Raw genomic sequence first — 22,708 nt, 5'->3', positions numbered from 1 at the left:
AGGGGAAGGACAAGGGAGGGAGAGGGCAAGGGAAATCGAGTTTTCAACAGTGCACAAGACAAGCATTCAGTGTTTACAGGGTCATAAACAGAATGCTACAGCAGCCTCAGACAGTCAGGAGAAAGAACTTGTCATCGCGAATGATCAGAACACTTAGTAGGAGAACTTGCTAAAATAAAACATAAGAACTAATTGTTCTTATATAAATAATACCAGGAAGTCTTGCTGGAAAGAGTTATCTGATGAAATTTCTTAAGGAAGTATTTAAATGGCAAAGAGACTACATTCCCAATAAATGCGTTGTGAGTCTGGGTATCTGCTTGCCCAGGTTTCAGCAGCCAGGTTGAAAGGCTGTGGTGCTCAAGACTTTCAATTTCTCTTTGCAGCACAGGGAGCCAGTGGCACTCTGGAGAACCCAGCCCTGGATACGAGTCTGCTTGAAGAATTCTTGGGCAATGACTTTGATTTAGGAGCCTTGTAAGTAATGGCAGCCCTGCTCTCCACAGTAATGGCGGCCTGCTCTCCACTTGATGTTTTTAAAATTGTGATGTAATTGAATGATTGGGAGAGTGTTGCCTTTGCTTTGTATGTGTGTGTGTGTGTGTGTGTGTGTGTGTATGTGTATACACAAGAGCTTGAGTAGAATTAATCCTATTTCTTTTATAAACCTTGGGCAGATTTCACCAGTGAAGCTACCGGGGCCTGGTGCTTTTTCCTTAAGGTTATTCTCACTCTCCCAAATCCCTCCCTTTGCAGCAAGTCCAGTTTCTCTACTACTAGACCTTGGAGATATTCAGGTTACTGATGGGTAGGTACTACCTTAGGCTGTATGTGGTTCTCAATTAATTTCTTAATTTTACCTAGGCTGTTAAGCTCAATGACATAAGTTGCTTACATTTCCCTATTATATGTTTTAATCATTTTTATGTTCGTGAGTATTTGTCTGTGTATGTTAGCATTTTGTCTAAGCTCTGCCCCACAGTTACCTGGCATCAGCCATGTATACCTGAATCACTATAAAAAGGGTTGCTGGCCCCCCTCTGCTTTCTCTTGCTCTTGCCTTCTTGCTCTGTCCTCCTCCTCCTCCTCCTATTCTTCTTCTTCTTCTTCTTCTTCTTCTTCTTCTTCTTCTTCTTCTTCTTCTTCTTCTTCTTCTTCTTCCTCTATCTCTCTCCCCCAACACACACCTTTTTCTGTCTACTACCTTCTCAACTTCCCTCCCCTTGCCCTGAATAAACTCTATTCTATACTATACTGTCATGTGACTGGTCCCTCTGGGTGAAGGAATGTCTCAGCATGGGCCTGTGGAGGCATCCCCTTCCCCACACCTGACTATACACCCACCAAAACATAGTCCTTCTCTCTTTATCTTTTTATAAAACACAACAGTATATGTATGTGCACCATGTGCATGCCTCGTACCTGTGGAACTCAGAAGAGGATGTCAGATCCCTTCTAAGTGGAGTTATAGATGGCTATGAGCCACCATGTGGATACTGGGAACCAAATCCAGGTCTTCTGCAAGAACAACCGGGTGTTATTAACTGCTGAGTCACCTCCCCAGCCCCTCCATGTTATATTCTAATGTCTGTAGGCTCTGTATTGTGCTTCACCTATTGTTCTTGGAGTCAGTGATATCTTTCTTTGCCTTGATCAGTCTGGAAGAATGTTTATGAATTTTCATGAATTTTTATGCCCATGTTGTTTGTTTTTTCTGACAATGATGTATCTACTCCAGATTTCTTTTATTTTTAACCCACATATAGCAAACTCAATGCACTTCAAAAAACTTATAAATGTATGTACTTGTATATGTGTGTGTGTGTGTGTGTGTGTGGGTGTGTGCGCGCGCACGCATGCACTTGTGTGACTATATGCCATGTGTGCTCAGGTGCCTTCAGAGGCTAGAAGAAAGCATTGGTTCCCTGGGGTGGGTTATGAACCATACCAGGTGGGTGATAAGAACTGAACTCTGGTCTTGTGGAGAAGCAGTAAGTGCTCTTTGCCACGGAGCCATTCTTCAGGTCTCAATAAAACTATTTGGAAAGGCCTCTAAATTTTGATAATCTCATAGAGTACTACTATACTCTGGTAACCACTGATTTCTCTTCTCTGTCTCTATAATTCTGTTTTTTCCCCCAGAATGTCAAATAAATGAAGCTATATGCTACTTTCTGAATCTGTTGTTTTCTAATTAGAATCCCTTTGATCCTTCATTTCTTTTATTTCTGAGAAAGACTCTAAATGCTTACACCATGGTCTAGCTACTCCCAAACTTGAAGACATTTGGATTAGTTACACTTTTTAGCAGTTATGAATACTATCTTACATACATTTTCAGACACAGATTTTTGGTTATTTTTGTGTGCCTGCGTGTACACACATAGACCAGCGGAGGATGCAGTATCCTGCTCTGCCACTCTCTGCCTTATTCTTTTGAGACATGGCCTCTCTCTGAGTCTAGAGCTAGTCTGGCTTCTACCAAGTACCACCCTTCCACCTCTGACCCCACATGGTGCGAGGGTTACAGGCGCATGCTTGAGGCCGTACCTTGCTTTCTGAATTGGTTCTGGAGATCCAAACTCAGTCCTTGTATTTGTGGGAAAATCTTCTTACCCACTGAACAATCTCTATCCAGCCCTGTTGGGTTTTTGTGTGACCAGGAGTTTAAATTTCTTTAGAGTAAATATGTAGCATAAAGACAGCGTTGTCATATTGTTGTAAATGCAAATGCAACTATAAAAATTGCCAAGTATTCTCTTGTTATCATACTCTTTTATATTTCCATTATAATCTATTAGTTATCCAGTTGCTTCTCTTCATTTTCAGATTCATTAATTTAAAAAAAAAGCAGCATCCTAATAAAATGTAGCATCCTGACATATAAAACCTAGCCATCCTAACAAAATGTAGCCATCCTAACAAAATGTAGCATCCTGACCTACAAAACCTAGCCATCCTAACAAAATGTAGCCATCCTAACAAAATGTAGCAGCCTAACAAACAAAATGTAGCAGTCTAACAAAATGTTACCATCCTCTTAACAAAATGTAGCATCCTGACAAACAAAATGTAGCCATCCTAACAAAATGTAGCATCCTGACAAACAAAATGTAGCCATTCTAACAAAATGAAGCTATCCTAACAAGTTTGTAGTTGTTCATTGTTTTAGTTATCTTTTTTTTCTAATGGATAATGATACTAGGCATAATTTTGTGTGTTCCTTTCCCATTTATTCTTTTTTTTTGTCTGTGTGTGTAATAAATAATCCTTTAAACAGCCAAGCAATGGTGGTGCATGCCTTTAATCCCAGCACTTGGGAGGCAGAGACAGGCAGATTTCTTAGTTCGAGGCCAGCCTGTCTACAGAGTGAGTGCCAGGACAGCCAAGGCTATATAGAGAAACTGTCTTGAAAAAAAAAAAAAAAACAACAACAACAAAAATAATCCTTTAAATATTATGTCTATTCTTTAAAATTTAGGGTTTCTTTCTTTTGGTTTAGAAAACCTAAAAAGTATCACGGGGCTAAGAATCTTTCTAGCTGTAACTTGTGAACATTTTCGGTCAGCCTGTAACTCGCCATGTAGGTCTGGCTGGCCTTGAACTCATAGAGATCTGCCTGTTTCTGACTTCTGAGTGTTGGGACTAAAGGTGTTCATCACCACCTGGTCTGTTGAGGATTTACACCTATGTTCATGAAAACTTGAATGCCCATTTTCCTTTCTTACACCGTATTGTATGGCAATTACTCCAATTTGCAATTGGAGTAATTATAGCCTCTTCTAAGCAATTAGGAAATTCTCCCTCTTCTTTAATTATCTGAGTGGGAGTGCGTGGGTAGACTCAGGACTATCAGCATCACTTCTAACCTGGCACAGTGACATGCACCTGTAGTCCTGACTTTGTGCAAAGTTGAGACAGGAGCTTCCCAAGCTTAAAGACAGCCTGGGCAACACAGTACAAAAACATCAATACAAACAGTATTAGCAAATGTCCAGGAGCCTGTGTTTGTGTGTGTGTGTGTGTTGGCACCTTTTCCACTAGCTCCCCTAAGGAGTTGTTGGTCCATTGCATCTGACCGTTATCCTCTTATTTTCTGAAGGGTCTAGTGAGAGCTTTTGTTTTCCATATTAATGCTTTCTTTTCTAATTTTCCCTGATAAATCTGGTTAGAACATTTTTTTCCATTTTTTATTAGGTATTTAGCTCATTTACATTTCCAATGCTATACCAAAAGTCCCCCATACCCACCCACCCCCACTCCCCTACCCACCCACTCCCCCTTTTTGGCCCTGGCGTTCCCCTGTACTGGTGCATATAAAGTTTGCGTGTCCAATGTGCCTCTCTTTCCAGTGATGGCCGACTAGGCCATCTTTTGATACATATGCAGCTAGAGTCAAGAGCTCCGGGGTACTGGTTAGTTCATAATGTTGTTCCACCTATAGGGTTGCAGATCCCTTTAGCTCCTTGGGTGCTTTCTCTAGCTCCTCCATTGGGAGCCCTGTGATCCATCCATTAGCTGACTGTGAGCATCCACTTCTGTGTTTGCTAGGCCCCGGCATAGTCTCACAAGAGACAGCTACATCTGGGTCCTTTCGATAAAATCTTGCTAGTGTATGCAATGGTGTCAGCATTTGGATGCTGATTATGGGGTGGATCCCTGGATATGGCAGTCTCTACATGGTCCATCCTTTCATCTCAGCTCCAAACTTTGTCTCTGTAACTCCTTCCATGGGTGTTTTGTTCCCAGTTCTAAAGAGGGGCATAGTATCCACAATTCAGTCTTCATTCTTCTTGAGTTTCATGTGTTTAGCACATTGTATCTTATATCTTGGGTATCCTAGGTTTGGGGCTAATATCCACTTATCAGTGAGTACATATTGTGTGAGTTCCTTTGTGAATGTGTTACCTCACTCAGGATGATGCCCTCCAGGTCCATCCATTTGGCTAGGAATTTCATAAATTCATTCTTTTTAATAGCTGAGTAGTACTAGAACATTTTTTAAATGTATGTTTTGTTTTGTTTTGTTAGCAACTCGGGGAGAAACGGTTTATTTTTATTATTATATGAGTATTTTATTATTTATATGAGTACACTGTTGCTGTCTTCAGACACATACTGTAAGAGGGCATCAGATCCCATTACAGATGGTTGTGAGCCACCATGTGGTTACTGGGAATTGAACTCAGGACCTCTGGAAGAGCAGCCATCTCTCCAGCCCTAAAAATGTATGTTTTAAATGGAATCATAATTGTATGTATTTTTGGGGTCCGTGACAGTACACTCAAAGTACAAGATGCACAATGATCAAATCAAGTCGAGGTAATTATTATACCCATCAGCTCAAATATTCACTATTACTTATGGTGGCAACCTTTAAAATCCTATTATTTTGAAATCTGTAGTTATTTATCACCAAGCGTGGTTACGCTAGTGTGTCATAGAACATTGAGTTCTTTGTCTCACTCTGCTGGACCACTGCATCCTTAACCATCCCAGCTCTACTCCCTAGCTCTCTTCTTAGGGTCTAGTCGCTCCTCTTCCATAGCCTCTTCCTATGAGATGAACACTTGAGCTTCCGCATTTAAGTGGGAACACAACAACTGTTCGAGGATGAAGGATATAAACAGAAACCTAACTCAAAGGACCACCTTCTTATGTGGAAAGTCCGGTTGTGTCCTAGGACCCTCAAGCCATTGTGACGTGTCCACGATAATCATGGTCCTTCCTGTAGATGCATAGATATCTACCCACAACCTTAGCCTTTGCTATTAAGGTTCAGGCTTGGTTTTCCCAAGAGAATCCACTCTGTATCTTTGGCAGCGGGTTGAAGGGGCAGGCTATAAGTGAGGGAGATGAGAAGTGGATATTGTTGAGTATCTATTAGCACCAGGCAGTAGTGTTCTACACTTAATTACATGGGTGATGCCATGCACTTATTTCTATGGCTCATGGAGGGGGAGGCTGAGGTCTAGAGTCACTCAGAGATGCTCTAATGCAAAACTGGGATTGAGCCTTGCCTAGTGGTACCACATGCATCCTTGCTCCCACAAGTGGGCTTTGAGACTGATTGCTATTTTGAGGAATGCTTTGGAAAAACACGAAACCCAGGAAATAACATCAAAAGTATCTACAATGATCTATTGAAAAGTACAACTCAAAAGAGATCCAAGCCATGGCTTTACAAAGGTTGCCAGACTCCCGTGATCTGAGAGCCTGTTGCCACTTGATAAAACCTGCTTGTATGCAGGCGGGTATGTGAGGCAGTTATGTCTAAGCAGGAGCAAGGAGAAGCAGGCTCAGCCATGATGTCAATACAAACTTATTTTACTCTACGATACAAAAGTATTACACTTTAAGTTTTGAATATTTTAGAATCCCAGTCTTCTTTATGCAGGTTGGTGGTGGTATTTAACCCAATAGTTCTGAGATATATGGTATTGATTGATTGATTGATTGATTGATTGATTGATTGATTGGCTTGGGCAGAGATGAATTTCAGATCTGTGCTTACCACAGTCCTGAGTTATTTCCTCTTTTACTAACTTGCTCATTAATTAATGGCTATTAAGAAAGGCCACTGTCAATGCCTGGAGAATTGCCTCAGGAGTTAGGAATACTCTTTACCCTTGCAGAGGAACCACGTTTGAATCCCATTGTCCACCTGATGGCTCACAACTATTTGTATGGCTGTACAACCCAGATGTTCTCTCTTTATCTCTTTGGGCACCAGGCACACACATGATGCACACAGCACTCAGAAGGCAGAGGCAGGTGGATCTATGTGACTTCAAGGTTTGCCTCTGTAACATAGTGAGTTCCAGGCCAGCCAGGCATACCTAGTCAGTCCCTGCCTAAAAACAAACAAACAAACAAACAAACAAACAAACAGCATCACAGATGGATATAAAATTCTTAGGTAATATTATAATATGGAGGCACCATCAACAATAGGTCAAATGTTATTCTGTATCCCTAATATATATAGCTTTGGTTATATGAGGGTGTGTGGGAACTTCATAGTAGAGGAGATGTCATGGGGTGGGGACACATAGGTCACCAAGGAGATGGCACCTGGTTTTATTTTATTTGTGTCTAGAGGTTCAGCTTAAGCAGCTAGGGTTCTAGGTTTTAGTTGAGACTCAGATGAATAAAGAGTCGGGAGTATGTTACATTTCTGTGGCCCCCTAGAACGCGATGCTGAACCCTTGAAGTTGTGGAAGGGGGTGAGGTGCTATGTGTAGTTCTGTGGGAAGAGCTCGTTAACAGCTCTGTGAATACATTGACTCATTTAATTCCGGGGTTCAAACTCATGAAGTCTGAGGAAGCCTAGAGAGAAAACCTAGGCTAAGACAGTGCTCCACTCTTCCTCACCCTAAGGGCATTTGTAAAAACAAATGAAGTTGCCTATAATAATGAGTAGGATTAGCTTGATCTGCATTGAGAGCATGGAAGGAGAGCTCTCATGTAGTATGACCCTCCGCTCTGACCACTCATCAGGTATCAACCCCGGGCGTACTGTGTAATATCGTCAGTCCTGGCTTCAGTAGGGAGCAAGGACAGTCATAGCGCTTCTGTATCTGGGATGACAGACATCAGGTGAGTCAACAGATGTAAGATTTAGCCTGGTGACAGGCTCAGACAAGATTCAACAAATGGGGTCTCTGTCTCTAAAGCAGCAGGGGTAGCAAGAGAGTCAGAGCCTTGCGGCTTGCAAGTGGGCTTCAGGGGGGTTGTGACATCTTCCCTGTCCTGTTTCTTCCTGTCCTGTTGTGAAATGGCTTTCTTTGGATACCTTAGCCACTGATAAGTCTTCAGAGCTATCGCAAAAAAAAAAAAAGAAAAAGAAAAAGAAAAAAAATCTCAATTTCAGGGTAACAGTTACAAACTCAAACTGTACTTGGGCAAGCATTTATCTCTGGGGTACTATGGAGTGGGGCACACTTACTATTAAGATGTGTCTTTAACATGAACATCCACATCGGGGAGGTAAATCATGCACATTAAAGTTACAGGGAACATCGTTCATAACAGCTATCTTGTAGTTGGGGATGAGCTACAACCAGGAATGAAACACATGGATTCCTTGTTGAGAGTTTACCAAGGGCAAAGAGCAGTCTGTCCAGGCAGGGCACCCAGCTTTTCTCCCCTCCAGGATTGGTGATGCATTTGAAGTTAATAGTAGGCTTCAGTGTGGATTTGCGATTCTCCTGGGACAATGCGTTTCCTTGTTGCTGGCTCTTGGATGCTCAAGCATTTGCTTTCCCCAGTCTTGGCAACGCCACCGCTGTTACCATCACTCCAGTGGGAACAGAGAGACAATGGCGGGTAGTCTGGAGCCCCTTAATGAGATGAAGACACACTATAGGAAGATATGATAAGTAGGACTGGGGAAGGCTGCCATTTCAGACGTGGTAGCCATGACAGCGCTCGTAGATGAACTTACACAGGAAGTGTGTTCATGCTTTGTTTTAATCTTTCATATCTATGGGGCTCCAGCTCTGGGGGGGGGGGGGGGTACTGTGCTGAGCTGAGCTCACTGTGGCATTCCAAAGGGGTATAGCTGGCATAAGTGAGTGTGAACACAGGGGAGTATCAGGAGGAAACTGGGGACCTGGCTGCTGAATTGTAGCTGGTCTTACCAGGATAGTCACATGACAGTCGTGCTTTGATGTGTGTGGGTCCTGCCTGGTGTCTCGTGAAGTCAGTAGCATAGCATGCCGTCAGTAAGTCTAGGACTCCATCAGCATTGCCATCTGAAAGCAGCACTGGCTGCCTTGGGCACAGGGCATAAAGGTACATCTGACCTCAGCCACTGGGAGGGAGGTAAAGCCTCTGGTTTCTTGCTTCGCACAGCTCCTGTCTTAGTCAGGGTTTCTATTCCTGCACAAACATCATGACCAAGAAGCAAGTTCGGGAGGAAAGGGCTTATTCAGCTTACACTTCCACATTGTTGTTCATCACCAAAGGAAGTCAGGGCTGGAACTCAAGCAGGTCAGGGAGCAGGAGCTGATGGCAGAGGCCATGGAGGGATGTTACTTACTGGCTTGCTTCCCCTGGCTTGCTCAGCTTGCTTTCTTATAGAAACCAAGACCACCAGCCCAGGGATGGCACCATACGCAATGGGCCCTTCCCCCTTGATCACTAACAGAGAAAATGCCTTACAGCTGGATCTCATGGAGGCATTTCCTCAACTGAAGCTCCTTTTTCTGTGATAACTCCAGCCTGTGTCCAATTGACACACAAAACCAGCCAGTATAGCCCCCAACCTCCAGAATCTTCCAAAGAACAAAAGCAGGTTGTGTGTCCAAAGGCAAGGAAATGAGAAGGCAAATTAGCACTTTTTTTTTTGGTCAGCTGCTAAGAATCTCTTGAATTTTTAAAAATAACCATCTATTCCAGAAGCTAGAGACAATGTTAGCCACTCAAAGAGTGACCCATCTGTCCATCGCTCTCTGGTGTCTGTCTGGTTTATGGAAATCCCTTTGATGTAAGAGACAAATTCAGATCGCGAAGGTCCCATGGGACCTGGGGTACTAGGTCCTTGACACTGATCAGGAGGGGAATTAAGGTGCAGAGTAAACAATTGCAAACAACTAACTGAAAAAAAAAAATAAGACGTATATTGCCTGCTCCTGTTTTTGGCAGTTTGTCTAGTTTTGAAGGTAGCACTGATAAATTCCTCCTTTAAGTTCTCTGAAAAGGAACGGTAACATTTCTCTAAATCCATGAAATGTACCGAGCTTGGGCTGATAATAAGGAAAAGGGCGTGGCTGTGCTGAATTTGGGGCTGGGGAGCAAACTCTGGTGAAGACAAGCAACACTTCAAATCCTCTGACATCACCAACATATGCTGCAGTTGCTGGGCGCAGGGGTTCATCTACATTTCTCTGAACAGTGGACAACTTTTGTTTTGACAGGCGCCAACTGTAGACTCTTGAGAACTGCTTCACTTTGCAGTTCCCCACATGAGGCAACAGCACAGAGACTCAGCAAGAGATGCAGGCAGTTAGACACAGACGATGGGGTGCCCCTCTGTTTTCCAAGATACCCCATTAAGTTTCAGCATCCTTGTTTGTTCCAAAGTCTTTTCTGAGTCCTCAGGCCTGAAGGACTGTGCATTTGTTTTGGAGTTTCAACCCTGGCTAGCTAGGAGCTGTAAACAGACCATCACTGCCTGCCACTTCCTACCTCCAAGTCTAGCCATCTCTCCAGAGTCCTGTTGATTTTGTTCATTTTCCAGTGTCTTTGGGGAGTTATGCCCTCCCACAACTTAAGGTCTCCACTGGCTGGAAGATCAGGTCTGGCAGGAGCCGACCGTGCATTTCATAGGCAGGAGAGCTGTTGGGAATTCCTCCACATTCCTTATACAGTTGGCCGCTCTGGCTTTAGCGTCCCTGGCTTCCTGGTGGTGTCTGCTGTTTCGTTGATCTGTGTCAGTTCTGTGTGTAGATCATCATGTTCAAAGGATGCACGTCACTGAAGAGTGACTGAGACTGGCTATTTATTTCCAGTTAAGATTACTAAGATGGGGAGGGGAGGGGAGGGAGGAGAGATGGCTCAGTGACAATTTGAGGACACAAGTTCGATTAACATCTACATGTGGCAGCCTGTATCTACCTGTAACTCCAGCTCCAAAGAATCTGACACCTTCTTATGGCCTACACAAGTATGTATGTGTCTACACACACACACACACTCACACACACACTCACACACACACTCACACACACATACACACTCACACACACACACACAATTTCTTCATCATATATCATTAAAAGGACATGCCCCCTCCTTACCCACAGCTCATTCACTGTTCCTTGGGAATAATACTCCCGTTTCTCACTTGTGTTAAAATCTGCTTAGATGTATGCAGAGTGGAGTTGAGGAAGGGCCCGACAGTTCAGCACTGAGATTTCTCTTTCTTCTGCAGTGCTGAGGATTGAACTCAGTCCCTAACACATGCTAAGCAAGCTCTCTCCCACAGAGGTCTGTCCCCAGTGTCAGTATTTAGATTTGTGATGCATCCTTCCGTGTTCATGCTGGCAGGCTGAGTTGTGACTGGTCATCTGTACTACAGTCTTCCTGGCTTCATTTCCTCAGAAAACAAACCTTCTCAGCTTTGGAGTGACCAATGGGGGTGTACTGGCTGATTTCATGTGTCAACTTGACACAAGCTGGAGTTATCACAGAAAAAGGAGCTTCAGTTGGGGAAGTGCCTCCATGAGATCCAGCTGTGGGGCATTTTCTTGGTTGGTGACCAAGGGGGGAGGGCCCATTGTGGGTGGCGCCATCCCTGGGCTGGTAGTCCTGGGTTCTATAGGAAGGCAAGCTGAGCAAGCCAGGGGAAGCAAGCCAGTAAGTGGCCTCTGCATCAGCTCCTGCTTCCTGCCCTGCTTGAGTTCCAGTCCTGACTTCCTTTGGTGATGAACAGCAGTGTGGAAGTGTAAGGTGAATAAATCCTTTCCTCTCCAACTTGCTTCTTGGTCATGATGTTTGTCCAGGAAAAGAAACCCTAACTAAGACAGGGGGCTTACCCAAGGGCCTAGATGTTCCTTCTACCTACATCCTATCCTGTTTCCAACTCTACCCGTCTTCTAAGCTTGAAGCTTGAGGCGACTTTAGTGTCCTGAGTTTTGTTTGATGGACGGTCTCCCTGTCAAGTCTGGATGCCCTCTGTGCCAGATCCAGGCAGTCTCTGTTAACTCAGCCTGCCATCCAATCTCTGCTTCCACTGTATTGCTGAAATTCAGTTTGTGCTGGTCTAGCCTAGGGTACTCTAAAACTTTTAGCGTTCATACCTCTGTATTTCTTTATACTGATAAAGATTGATATATATTCTCTCTTTCTGGTTAATAGAGAGCAAATAAACTTTAAAGAGCCAGTTTGAAGATAAAACTTAATTAAAAAAATCTCTGTTTAAAAATTTACCTTTTAAACTTAGCATACAAAGTGGTGGACATCATAATGACATTTTCATACAGATGTGTCATTATATCCTAACCCCACTGCCTCTCCATCACCCCTCCCCCTCCTTAACTCCTCCAAGCCCCCAAATGGTGACAGATGAAAACAAACTTTTATGATGTTCCTTTTCTGGAACCCTTGAGTCACTTCCAAGAGCTCTTGGGACACGCCCACACCTACATGAATGGAAGACCGTTGCTTGCTTCAGTGACAACATTTACCTCTCCAGTGTACATAAGTTTGGAGCGTTGCAGCTCAGGCTTTGTGGACATTTCCATAAGTCTCACAAATCCTCTCTGGAGAGGGTGTGGCAATGATTTCTGTGTGTGTGTGTGTGTGTGTGTGTGTGTGTGTGTGTGTGTGGTGTGGGGTCAGGGGTCTAGAGAGGAGAAGAGAAAACTGGTACTTGAAGCCCAACCCCATCACATGGCACAGTCTGAGTTTAGCTTTCCTCCCTGAGTGCTGCCCACGGGGGGTTGCCTCCTGTCAGTGACTAAAACAGGAGATGAAACTAAAACAGAACAAAAAGAAAAGCAATATTTCTGATCCCCAGGCAACGGCAGCTCCCTGACACCCCACCTTACTCTGCATCCGACCCACGCTCTCCTCCACAGGTCAAAGGTGAGTGAGTCCATCCACATAGCACCTTGCATGTATGGTTGACTCAGGTCTCGGCAGTGAGAATGAGAGGTACCTGTCTCTCCTGTCTTCCCCTGCAGGCGCATGCTGCAGGACCCCGAGACCTCCGGCAGGGAGGATCCCAGCTGCTTTTCTCCACTCCACCACAGCACCCGGGCCCCTGCCTGAGCATCCATCCCAGAGCATGGCTGGCCAAACCCACAGCAGTTTTCAGAACGGCTACCCGGAATCCAGTCACCCCGCCACCTGCCGGCACCAAACGGGGCCCTCCCGGTTGGGGACGAGTTGCTCTTTCCACCAGCAGCCTTTGTGCCACGTTCCTGGGTAAAGCATAAGATATTTAGTTTGGAATCACTTCAGCATCCACAGCTGGAGTGCCAGAAGGGACCACGGCAGCCTGTCCAGCAGGTGGCAGTGTGGAGGCGTACAAAGGGACCATGAGGACCTCTGTTCCTGATTTAGACAGTCTTCACTAAAAATCTCCATTCACGGTCCTCACCTAACAAAAAGTTAACATGTCAGGAATATGTATAACAACCCCAGGTGGCGGGATGAAGCACCGCTTGCTTAGGCTGCTTCCAGCAGAGGACCGCAGGGCAGTTTGAGTTGGGTCTTAGATAACTGTCAATCAAGGTTTCTTTTTCTTCTTTCCTCTTTCTGACCTCTATTCTTCCTTCTCTGCAAAGCCAGGGCCATCTGTGAAAGTGATCAGGTTCTGTGCGAAGAGAACTCATAGATGTAAAACGTACACCTGCATGTTCAGTCCGTGTCTCCTCTGCTTTGACACTATACCTTTCAGGCAGGTGGATCTTCCATTGGTTGTCTATAGAAAGACTACATTTTAGAACAGTAGCGCCCGAGAGACCTTAGAGAACTGGAATTAGACTTGGGAAATCAGAGAGCAAAGGTCTGGGGAACTCAAGTTTGCTCTCGTGCAACGAGCCAAGTGGCTAACTAACCTTTCTGTTTCTCAACTTTTAGATCCTCGTTACCCCCGACAAAGAAGAGAAAGCACTCGCAGATACAAGAGGACTCGTGGGACTGTAGTTCATGGGCCCACTACTTCAGACCAAGTGAGCGAGTGTGGGTTTGTGACAAAGTCAAGGCATGAAAGCCTTGGCTGTCGGGTGAAGGCTTTTGACCTGACTCTCAGCAGCTCCACACAGCTGTGTTCCCTCTCATAGAAGACAAACAATAGGCTTTGGGACTGTATTCCAGTCCCATTGATGTATCTTTCCTGCAGCTCAGTCACACAGGTGCCCCCGGGGCACCTGCTGCTCTGTCTCTCCCATTCAGGTAAAATGCTTCCTCTTTTAGGAGAAACATGTCTCAGACAGACTGGCTCCAACCCAGGGAAATGGTATAAACAGAGCTTCCAAGAGCCAATTGGCTGCCTGTTTTCTTGTCACCTTCTGTAACTTTCTTGTGTTCAAGTATAGGTCGGGTGTATGTATCTACATGTGCATTATCTTATATAACATGTAGTGCATTTGTTTTGAGCTCAAAGGGATGGTGTTGGCAAAAGCTTGCTTGGTCCTTTGGAATCTGAAGGTGAACTGCTGGAATTTTTAGGAGAAGGGATAATACTCTAGGCCAATCCTGCATGCTACTAGAAACATTCAAATGTGTGCAGTGTGAATCGTGCCCCAAATTCAGTGTATAAATCCCACGTTCTGGGAGTCGGTTTTGTGAGAAACCCAGGGGTTCCTCCTGTTCCTGTTCCCAAGCTCTCACGATGCATGTTCTGAGAGGAGGGGCTGCTGCTTCTTATCAGCTGAGGTCGCTTTGCCTTAACTAACCCTGTGGTAGGAGAGGACTCTTTCAGAGACCACTGGTTTCAGGCATTGACGAGTCTGTACGTGGCTTTGTTGTTTGTGGTTGTGTAAAGACAATGACATCACCCTCTTAGCCAAGTCCCAAATGTGGTCATCTCTGAGAGCGGTCATGTTAGGATAGCATGGACATCAGTTCTATTCAAGTTGAGTCTTGACCCTCTTACTACTTCCTTCCCTGTCTCACTGATCTATGACCTCCTGTAGTTAGCCTTTTCTCCCCGACCACTGAAGCGCCGGGTGCTTACTAAATCCCTGCTTTTGGATGGAGAACCTCTGTCTGCCTTTCCATGCAAGGTTACCCTAGTTTCTTCAGGGTTTGATGCACAGCTAGAATAGAAACACGGATCACATTTCCAGGGAGCTGAGGGAACTCTTTGCTCACTATTTTGAGGATGCCCCAGCTATTTTGATGACGCACACCACACCGAGCCATTCAGATCTTCCAAGAGGTTCCTCAAAGGGCCATAGTGCTTCTCAATTAGTCTTGGCCATTCCAGAGTTAAACTTCATTCCGGGATGGTTTTCTGCTGTTCTCTTAGAATAGGCATTGATTTCTCACCATCTTCAAAGGAAGCTCAGAGGAAGAACAGAACTGTCCCCAGCAGGTAGCAGCTCCTGGGTCCCTTGTTTAAGTCCCCTTTAAAGGACATTGAAAAGCTTGCTAAAGGGAATCAGTTCCAGATAACTGTTTGAGAAAGCAATGAAAAAGAAGCAATTTTCAGGGCCAAACAGCCCTCAAACAAAAAACATTAAAGACTTAGCTAGTTCAGATACATAGCGTTGGTAAGTTTGGTATACATTTTCTGGTGGAGATCTGCAGTTTGATTTGGTGATGCAGAGACCAAGGGCCCTTACAACACTTGACATTGGAAGGAAAAGCCTGTGCTAGTCTTATTATCAGGAGTCAGATTATATGTATATGTGTGTGTATGTATGTATGTATGTGTATGTATATATGTATGAGTGTGTGCATGTATGTACATATACATATCTTTAATGAGTGATGATATTCTAAATCAACCCATAAGGCTTTGCTGTAATAGTTCTATTCTCACATTGTTTCCAAGTGCCTGACGAAGCCAAAGCAATTCATTTTGGCTCACAGTTTGCGGCTGTGCCCTGTCGCTATGGGGAAGACATGGCGGGACCAGTCCAAGGCTTCCGGTCAAGTTGCATCCATGGTCAGAAAGCAGAGCCAAGTGAATGCTGGAATGCAACCCTGCTCCCCACATCTTTCCTGTTCGTTCAGTCATGCATCACAGTCCATAGGATCCTGCCATGCACATATAGGATCCTGCCATGCAAATATAGGATCCTGCCATGCACATATAGAATCCTATTATGCACATATAGGATCCTGTAATGCACATATATGATGAATGCTCTTCCCTGGTCAGTTGAGCATTTCCAGAAATGTTCTTATAGACACCACCAGTGGTATGTTTTCATGGTGATACTGAATCTCAACAGGTCTACAGTGGGGACCTGTCATCACAGCTGATCACCTCCCCCTAGCAGCACACACTAGGCAAGGCTTCCAAGGCACCCTTTGTGGAGTTTGAGATGTAGAACTGCTGTGTAGTGTGAACAGGTCTAGACTGTTCCATGGAGTCAGGAGAGGGAGATAATGTTGTAGACGCCTGTTCTCTGGCTCCTGACCCCTTGCCTGAGTAAGAGGGGCTTGGTGTCTTCCCTGATATCCTTTCACACACACACACACACACACACACACACACACACACACACACACACATACACACACACACACACACACACACACATACACACACACACACACACACACACACACACACACACACACACACACAATTTTACATGTATGAAATATTTTGCCTGCATGTATGTATGCACGCCATGTGTGTCTCTGATGCCTTTGGAAGTCACAAGAGGATGTTGGATATCCTGGACCTGGAGTTACAGGTGATTTTAAGCTACCTTGTGGGTGCTGGAAAGTAAGATCAGATAGATCCTTTGCTCTTAAGCCACTAACCTAGGTCTGCAGCCTTGACTCCTCTGTATTTTGAACATCAGATATGAAAGGGGTTTTCAGCCCTAAAGACAGGATCACAGCGAGAGATGCAATAACTGAACATGCCATATAGGGTGGAGATATGCCCGATTCATCTCTTTAGCAGCTGGGGACTCTCTCAGTATGACTTCCCGTGGTCAGGCAAGAATCACAATTTTGGCTTCACTCACCTCTGAGAGTGTTTTAAAGTAAGGTGTACAGGTTATTTCAAAAGGCATTCAGACACAAGTCGAGGACTTTCTCCAGTAGAATTGGGTAATCTGCCCTTAGTGTGTTCCATTTTCTCTAGGAATCCTTAGAGTCCATGAAGGGAAGAGGGAAGTTTGCATCCGGGGTTTCCTCTTAACCACTGTGATGCCAAGCGGATTATTCAAGGCCTTTGAGCCCCAGTGCCGTCACTTGTTAAGGAGAATTAGAACCCCCATCTCACAACCACTCCGAAGCATTTGGTGGCACATCCTCGGACGCATCCTATCAGCCTGTGATGCAACAGCTAGGACTAGACCTAGAAAAGTAAACACATGCCCACCGAGAGACACGAGGCTCGGAATGTCCGTCATTGCGTTCCTCGTAACTCAGACGGTTGTCAATGGCAGGTTATATAACCGAGCTTGACAAGGTAACGAAAACAAAGAGAGGAAGGCCATTTGCAGCAATAGTGGGAAATGATAATGTAGCAAAAATCAAAAAATCTCATGGATGTAACGGCAGGTAAAAGATGCCAACACCTATGTTACTATATTATAGTATATCTCTCCTGCTCCCGCCTCCCCTTCTGCCTCTCCCTCTTACCTGCCTCACTTCCTTCCTTCTGATGCTGGCACTGGGGGTGGAGCCCTGCATCTTGCTCATTCCCTATAAGCTCTCTCACCATTGGGCAACAACCTCATCTCTCTCATCCCATCTCTATACATTTCTCTATGCTGTCAGACTGCAGGACAGTGGTGGTATATTGGAAGGTGTGTGTGTGTGTGTGTGTGTGTGTGTGTGTGTGTGTCCTAGAAGGCTGGTCCTGTTGCTTGAGCTGAGGATAGTGATACAGCAGACCTACTTATAAAGAAGTAAAAAAATAACCCAAATGTGTGTGTTTCACGTCAAATAAACTTCAAAGACTTTCGAGCAAGTGGTTTCTTGCCTTGGAGATGATTTAAGGAGCTGTGAAAAGCCAAGTCAAGGGTGGTTCTCTGTGTGCAAAAGGCACCAAGGGCTGGTTATTAGAAGTAAGGAGAATGGATGCCAGAATCGACCTTGGGCCCATGCCTGGAACTTGAGAGTGTGCTGCGGTCTCCAGGGCCTCACTAGCCACTTAGAAACTCCCTGGGAAGCTGGGACTAAACCACCCCAGCTTGCCCACCAGGATGGATTCCTTTGCCATTTTGATGAAGAAGGACAGAAAATGCCTTTATCTTCAATGATAACTCCAGTGTCATTGGGGCCAAACTTCTGGCTTACTCTCTCCCGGGGAAGGGCTGGAGGGAGCAGAGCTGAAGGATCAGAGCCGTCCTTTGGCTACATCTGGGTACGCTGACCCTGCTACCACCTGTGAGCAAATAGAAGGCTAAGTTAGTTGGTCTCCAGTCAGCACAGCAGATACAGTCACTTCAAGCTCAGTATTTCCCAAGGCCTCTCTGGAATAGCAGACATTAACAATGCCACAGGCAATTACGTCTAAATGCTCATGGTCCATTTCCCCACCCCCTGCTCCCGCCCCAGTTCTTAACTCTTGGCGGTTCCCAGTAACATCTGGGTTCCCAGGAGTTTGAGAACCACAGCCTCGGTCCCAGTCTGTGCCATTTCTAACCTGGAGAAACTTGGCCTAGGACCCCTATCTTAGGCTGCGTTTGGCCTCCCTGACGGCTGTGTTTTGTCTACTTGGCGGTGTGCAGCAGAGGAGGAAACCAGTGGTGTTTGAGGAAGCCGATGATGCTCTCAGGGAGGAAGCAAATGGTGTTTCCACTTGGCAAAGGAGGAAACTGAAGCTTGGAGGGCTGTACCACTTTCCTGGTGTCTCTCCTTTAGGAGTAGAGGTGCAATATAAAGTCCAGGATAGGCTTGGGTGAATAGAGAAACACTGGTGGGCTTTGCTTTGGGGTTTTAATGATATGTGGCATTTGGGGGTACGAGGTAGGCATGAGGAGTTCTAGAATCACCTTGAGTCCTAGTTAGGGTTCCCATTGCCGTGAAGAGACGTCATGACCCGAGCAGCTCTTATAAAGGCAAACATCTCACTGGAGCTGGCTTACAGTTTCAGAGGTTCAGTCCACGCAGGCAGACATGGTGCTGAAGAAAGAGCTTGATTTGAAGGCAGCCAGGAAGAAGACCATTTTCCAGGCAGCTAGGAGGAGGGTCTCAAAGCCCACCCCCACTGTGACACACTTCCTCCAACAAGGCCACACCTCCTAACAGTGCCACTCCCTGAATACGCCAAGCATATACAAACCGCCACACCCTGTTTGTGTTCTCAGATGAGAAGTCTAACAACCAAAACTAATCCGTTTGTTAGGAGACATTTAATGCCAAGAAAGTGCATTTTCTGTGATATCTGGGATGTGGGGTGACTTGGAGCAACTCTTTTTTTTTTTTTTTAATGGAAGTATAAAGAAATGAAAATTGGAAAGGTAAAAGAAAATGCAGACCTTTTCTCTTGTTTTCCCCAAGCTATAGGTGGTGGCACATTCCATAGCTAATGTCATGCTTCTCTGTGACTACAAACAGCCCATACATGGTCTTACCAAAGACTACTGTCTCTCATTCCTGATGTCAGGCAAGATCTCCGTCCCCCATCTCCATCCCCTTCTTCTTACCAGCCAGTCTCTTTTTGCTTTTACGTCCTTATTTTTGATGACCCAATGATTTTCATTCGAGTTGCTTACAAGACATGGGCGTCATACCAATCGGCTAGACCACTGAAGAAAATGGCCCACCCTCTCCTACCAACCACTCTCAACCATAGACCTTTTAGTGAGTCGCATCCCTTTCCATGGCAGGATGCCGATGAGCCCAATCTTGTGCGGATAATTGCAGTTGCTATGAGCTCAAGAGAGCAATGGCCATGCCATGCCCAGAACGCAAGGTTTTACAATATTTTATTCCATCCCCTGGCCTTCAAGTTCTTTCTCTCCCCTCTTCTGCAATGTCCTCTGAGTCTTAGACGAGATGACACAGATATCCCATTTGTGACTGAGCAGGCCCCAGTCACTTACTCTTGTCACCATGTCTATGTATGCATCTCTGCACTTACCACTGACTGCTACAGAAAGAAACCTCTTTCACCACAGTTGACAGCACCAGCCAATGGACATAAGCATGATGATGTAGAAGACAATTTGATGGACATATCATGTCTGTCTAGCAAAAATAACAGTAGTAGCCTTCCTATTAGGGCCTACAACAAACATTTTGCCTAGGTTTATAAACCAGGAATTAATTCCCTCCCATGGAACAGGCCTCAAAGTCAAGCAGAAAGTGGTTGGCCACGCCCACAACAGACTTGCCCCTGCTGCGGGAGGGGTGCGTCTTGCCTGGCTGATTGGTAGGACTGCTTTCTGGCTTCACTGAACAAGACCATTGATGTCAATTCTCCCCAGTCAGTCATTATGGTCTCTTGTGGCACGTTGGGGGCTAGCCAGCAGCGAGGAAGTTTCCAGCCTGGCTCTGGTTGTTCTGATTTCTCTGTGTCCTGTGACCAGAGTATGGGGTGTCTTTACCAAGAGGTCTTACCAGCTCCTTTTGGCAGGAAACCAATAGCAGATGCTATTGCCAGCATCATTTCAGACATCTCAGGGTCCCCTTGGCCAACAGTATAGGGAAGTAGCCACCTCCCCCCCAATAAGATTTCCAGTTACTAATGCATGACTGTGTCTATTTGTACAAGTTACCTCTGCTCAAACTGTTTTTAATTTTTAGATTTTACTCTTAATTGTGTATAGGTGTGTGCATGTGTGCATCTCTGTGTGTGTATGTACTCCTGAGTGCAGGTGCACACAGGCCATAAGACAGCATAGGATGCCCTGGAACTGTATTACAGATGGCCAAGACCTGCCTGACTGGTCTAAGAACCCAGCTTAGGTTCTCTGGAGGAGGATACTCTCATAGACATCAAGCTATCTCTCCAGCCACCTGTTCAGAGCTTTGAAAATGAGCTAAGAGCCAGACTTTTACAGCCTTTTTTATACATTCTTAGTTTTGATTGGCTCTCAGATCTCTCATTCACCCCTCTGCCCCACCCCCTTGACCTTTTTACCCCCAGTATCTGTCTCCTACTTTTGTATCACGTGTGTTCTACTAGCATCCCTCAAAGCTTCTCTCTCTCTCTCTCTCTCTCTCTCTCTCTCTCACTCACTCATACACACACACACACACACACACACACACACACACACACACACACACACACACACACAAACACACATACACACACCTTTAATCCCAGCATTTGGGAGGCAAAGGCAGGCAGATTTCTGGGGTTTGAGGCCAGCCTGGTCTACAGAGTGAGTTCAGGATAGCCAGGGCTACACAGAGAAACCCTGTCTCAATAAACAAACAAACAAACAAACAAACAAACAAATAAATAAAATATTTATTTGGAGAGATGGCTTAGGAGTTAAGAGCACATGATGCTCTTATAGAGCACCAGGACTCACATATGGCTCACAACCACCTGTAACTCCAGTTCCAGAGAATCTCATGCCCTTCTCTGACCTCATGTGCACAAAAGGCACACATAACACACACACATAAGTCCAAGCAGAGCCCTTAGAATCAAACATGCCTTTTAGAATGTATTTATTGGCCACTTGTATTTCTTCTTTTGCAGATTCTCCATTCTGTTTCTTAGATCAATATCTAAGTTGAACTGTTTGGTTTCTTGTTTGGTTTTGCGGGTTCTGTGTGTGTCCTGGGTAAGATCTCTCAGTCAGATGTATATCTAGCACAGATTTTCTTCCATTCTGTGAGGCTCTCTCCTCACGCAGATTGCTTCCTTTGCTACTCAGAAGCCTCTTCACTCCACGGGCTGCACTGTTGAGCGCTGACCCTTTCTGAGCCGCTGGAGTCCTATCCAGAAAGTTCGCGTCTAGGACTGTGTTTTCCCTCTAGCAACTGGAGAGTGTAAGGTCTTTGATCCGTTGGAGCTGATTTCTGTATGGGGTGAGAAATAAGGACCTAGTTTTGTTCCTCTACACGCAGATACTGAGCTTTGCTAGCGCCAGTTTAAAGAGTCTACATTTTCCTCCAGTGTGTGTCTTTGACATCTTCGGGAGCCACAGACTCTTGGTGCCACAAAGATGTCACCAAATTAGGAGGTTGACTGAAATTAGTAAAACTGAAAACCAAAATTGTCAAATTGCCTAAAACAAACAAACAAACAAACATAAAACCAACCAACCAGATCTGTTGGTTCGAATGAAACAAAAGTTTAGAATTGGGGCCAGAAATAAGTGACATCAGGACAAGATGTCAGCGTTGCTATCCCCATCTGCTTAGTGTGGTCATCCTCTAGATGGGCTTTCTCGTTCCCAGTGCTGCCTGGTCCTCTTGAGAATCTATCTCATAGGTTCAAAGCGCATGGGAAAGAGAAAGCACCTTGGTCACTTTGTTACCCAAAGTGCTGAGATCTTCCGCGCTTGCGCAAGAGTAGGCCATATGGCCGCTCTGGATGTAAGCAAGTACTTAACGCTATATCTTGACTGAACCTGGGTAGCTGCCCTCCTGGGGCTGGGCCGAGACTTCATTAGGACCAGATATGCAGGAAGTACTGAGAAGCTATGATGCCACAGGTGTCCAGTCACCTTTCTTAGAGGTCACTGACATCAGCATATCCTTACTAGAGGGTATGGATCCAGGTCAGCAATGCACCTCTTGTCTCCAGCACTCATAGCTCCCTTAGTCATTCTGCTTCACACACAACCAGGAGCTCTCTGTGAGTCGTAGAAGACCACAAGGTAAGGGTAATCTAACTCACCTGTTTGTTTTCCCAGTGACAACTAGGTCTCAGAGCATCGAAGTGCAGGACCACGACAGAGAGGGACGTAACGGGATGCCTGTGGACCAGTGTTCTCCTGCTCTGAAGTGGCAGCCATACCAAAGTGTTCCTTGGCATAGCTTGTTAAACAGCCGTTACGAAAAACTGTAAGTGGTCTTTAGCAGTGCCTTGGGATGGACGGGGGACTTCGTGTCACACGTGGAGGGAGTGTTGTATTTTAGGACTGAATCC

General features: G+C 45.2%; 1 protein-coding gene across 1 annotated transcript in view; it reads left to right on the top strand.

Moving 5' to 3' along the window:
- The window catches only part of Myrfl (myelin regulatory factor-like), a 120,335-nt gene that overhangs the window by 34,922 nt on the left and 62,705 nt on the right, over window positions 1–22,708 (top strand). The window contains exons 2-6 of the mRNA NM_001033333.3: window positions 387–477; window positions 12,524–12,591; window positions 12,690–12,933; window positions 13,591–13,682; window positions 22,473–22,623. Of these exons, the coding sequence (NP_001028505.1) occupies window positions 387–477; window positions 12,524–12,591; window positions 12,690–12,933; window positions 13,591–13,682; window positions 22,473–22,623 (646 nt within the window). The remainder of the gene's footprint in view (window positions 1–386; window positions 478–12,523; window positions 12,592–12,689; window positions 12,934–13,590; window positions 13,683–22,472; window positions 22,624–22,708) is intronic.

Source organism: Mus musculus, chromosome 10 (genome assembly GCF_000001635.26).
Source record: "Mus musculus strain C57BL/6J chromosome 10, GRCm38.p6 C57BL/6J".
Taxonomy (NCBI): domain Eukaryota; kingdom Metazoa; phylum Chordata; class Mammalia; order Rodentia; family Muridae; genus Mus; species Mus musculus.
The sequence above is the reverse complement of the archived record's forward strand: the minus strand, read 5'-3'. Positions and strand labels throughout refer to the sequence as shown.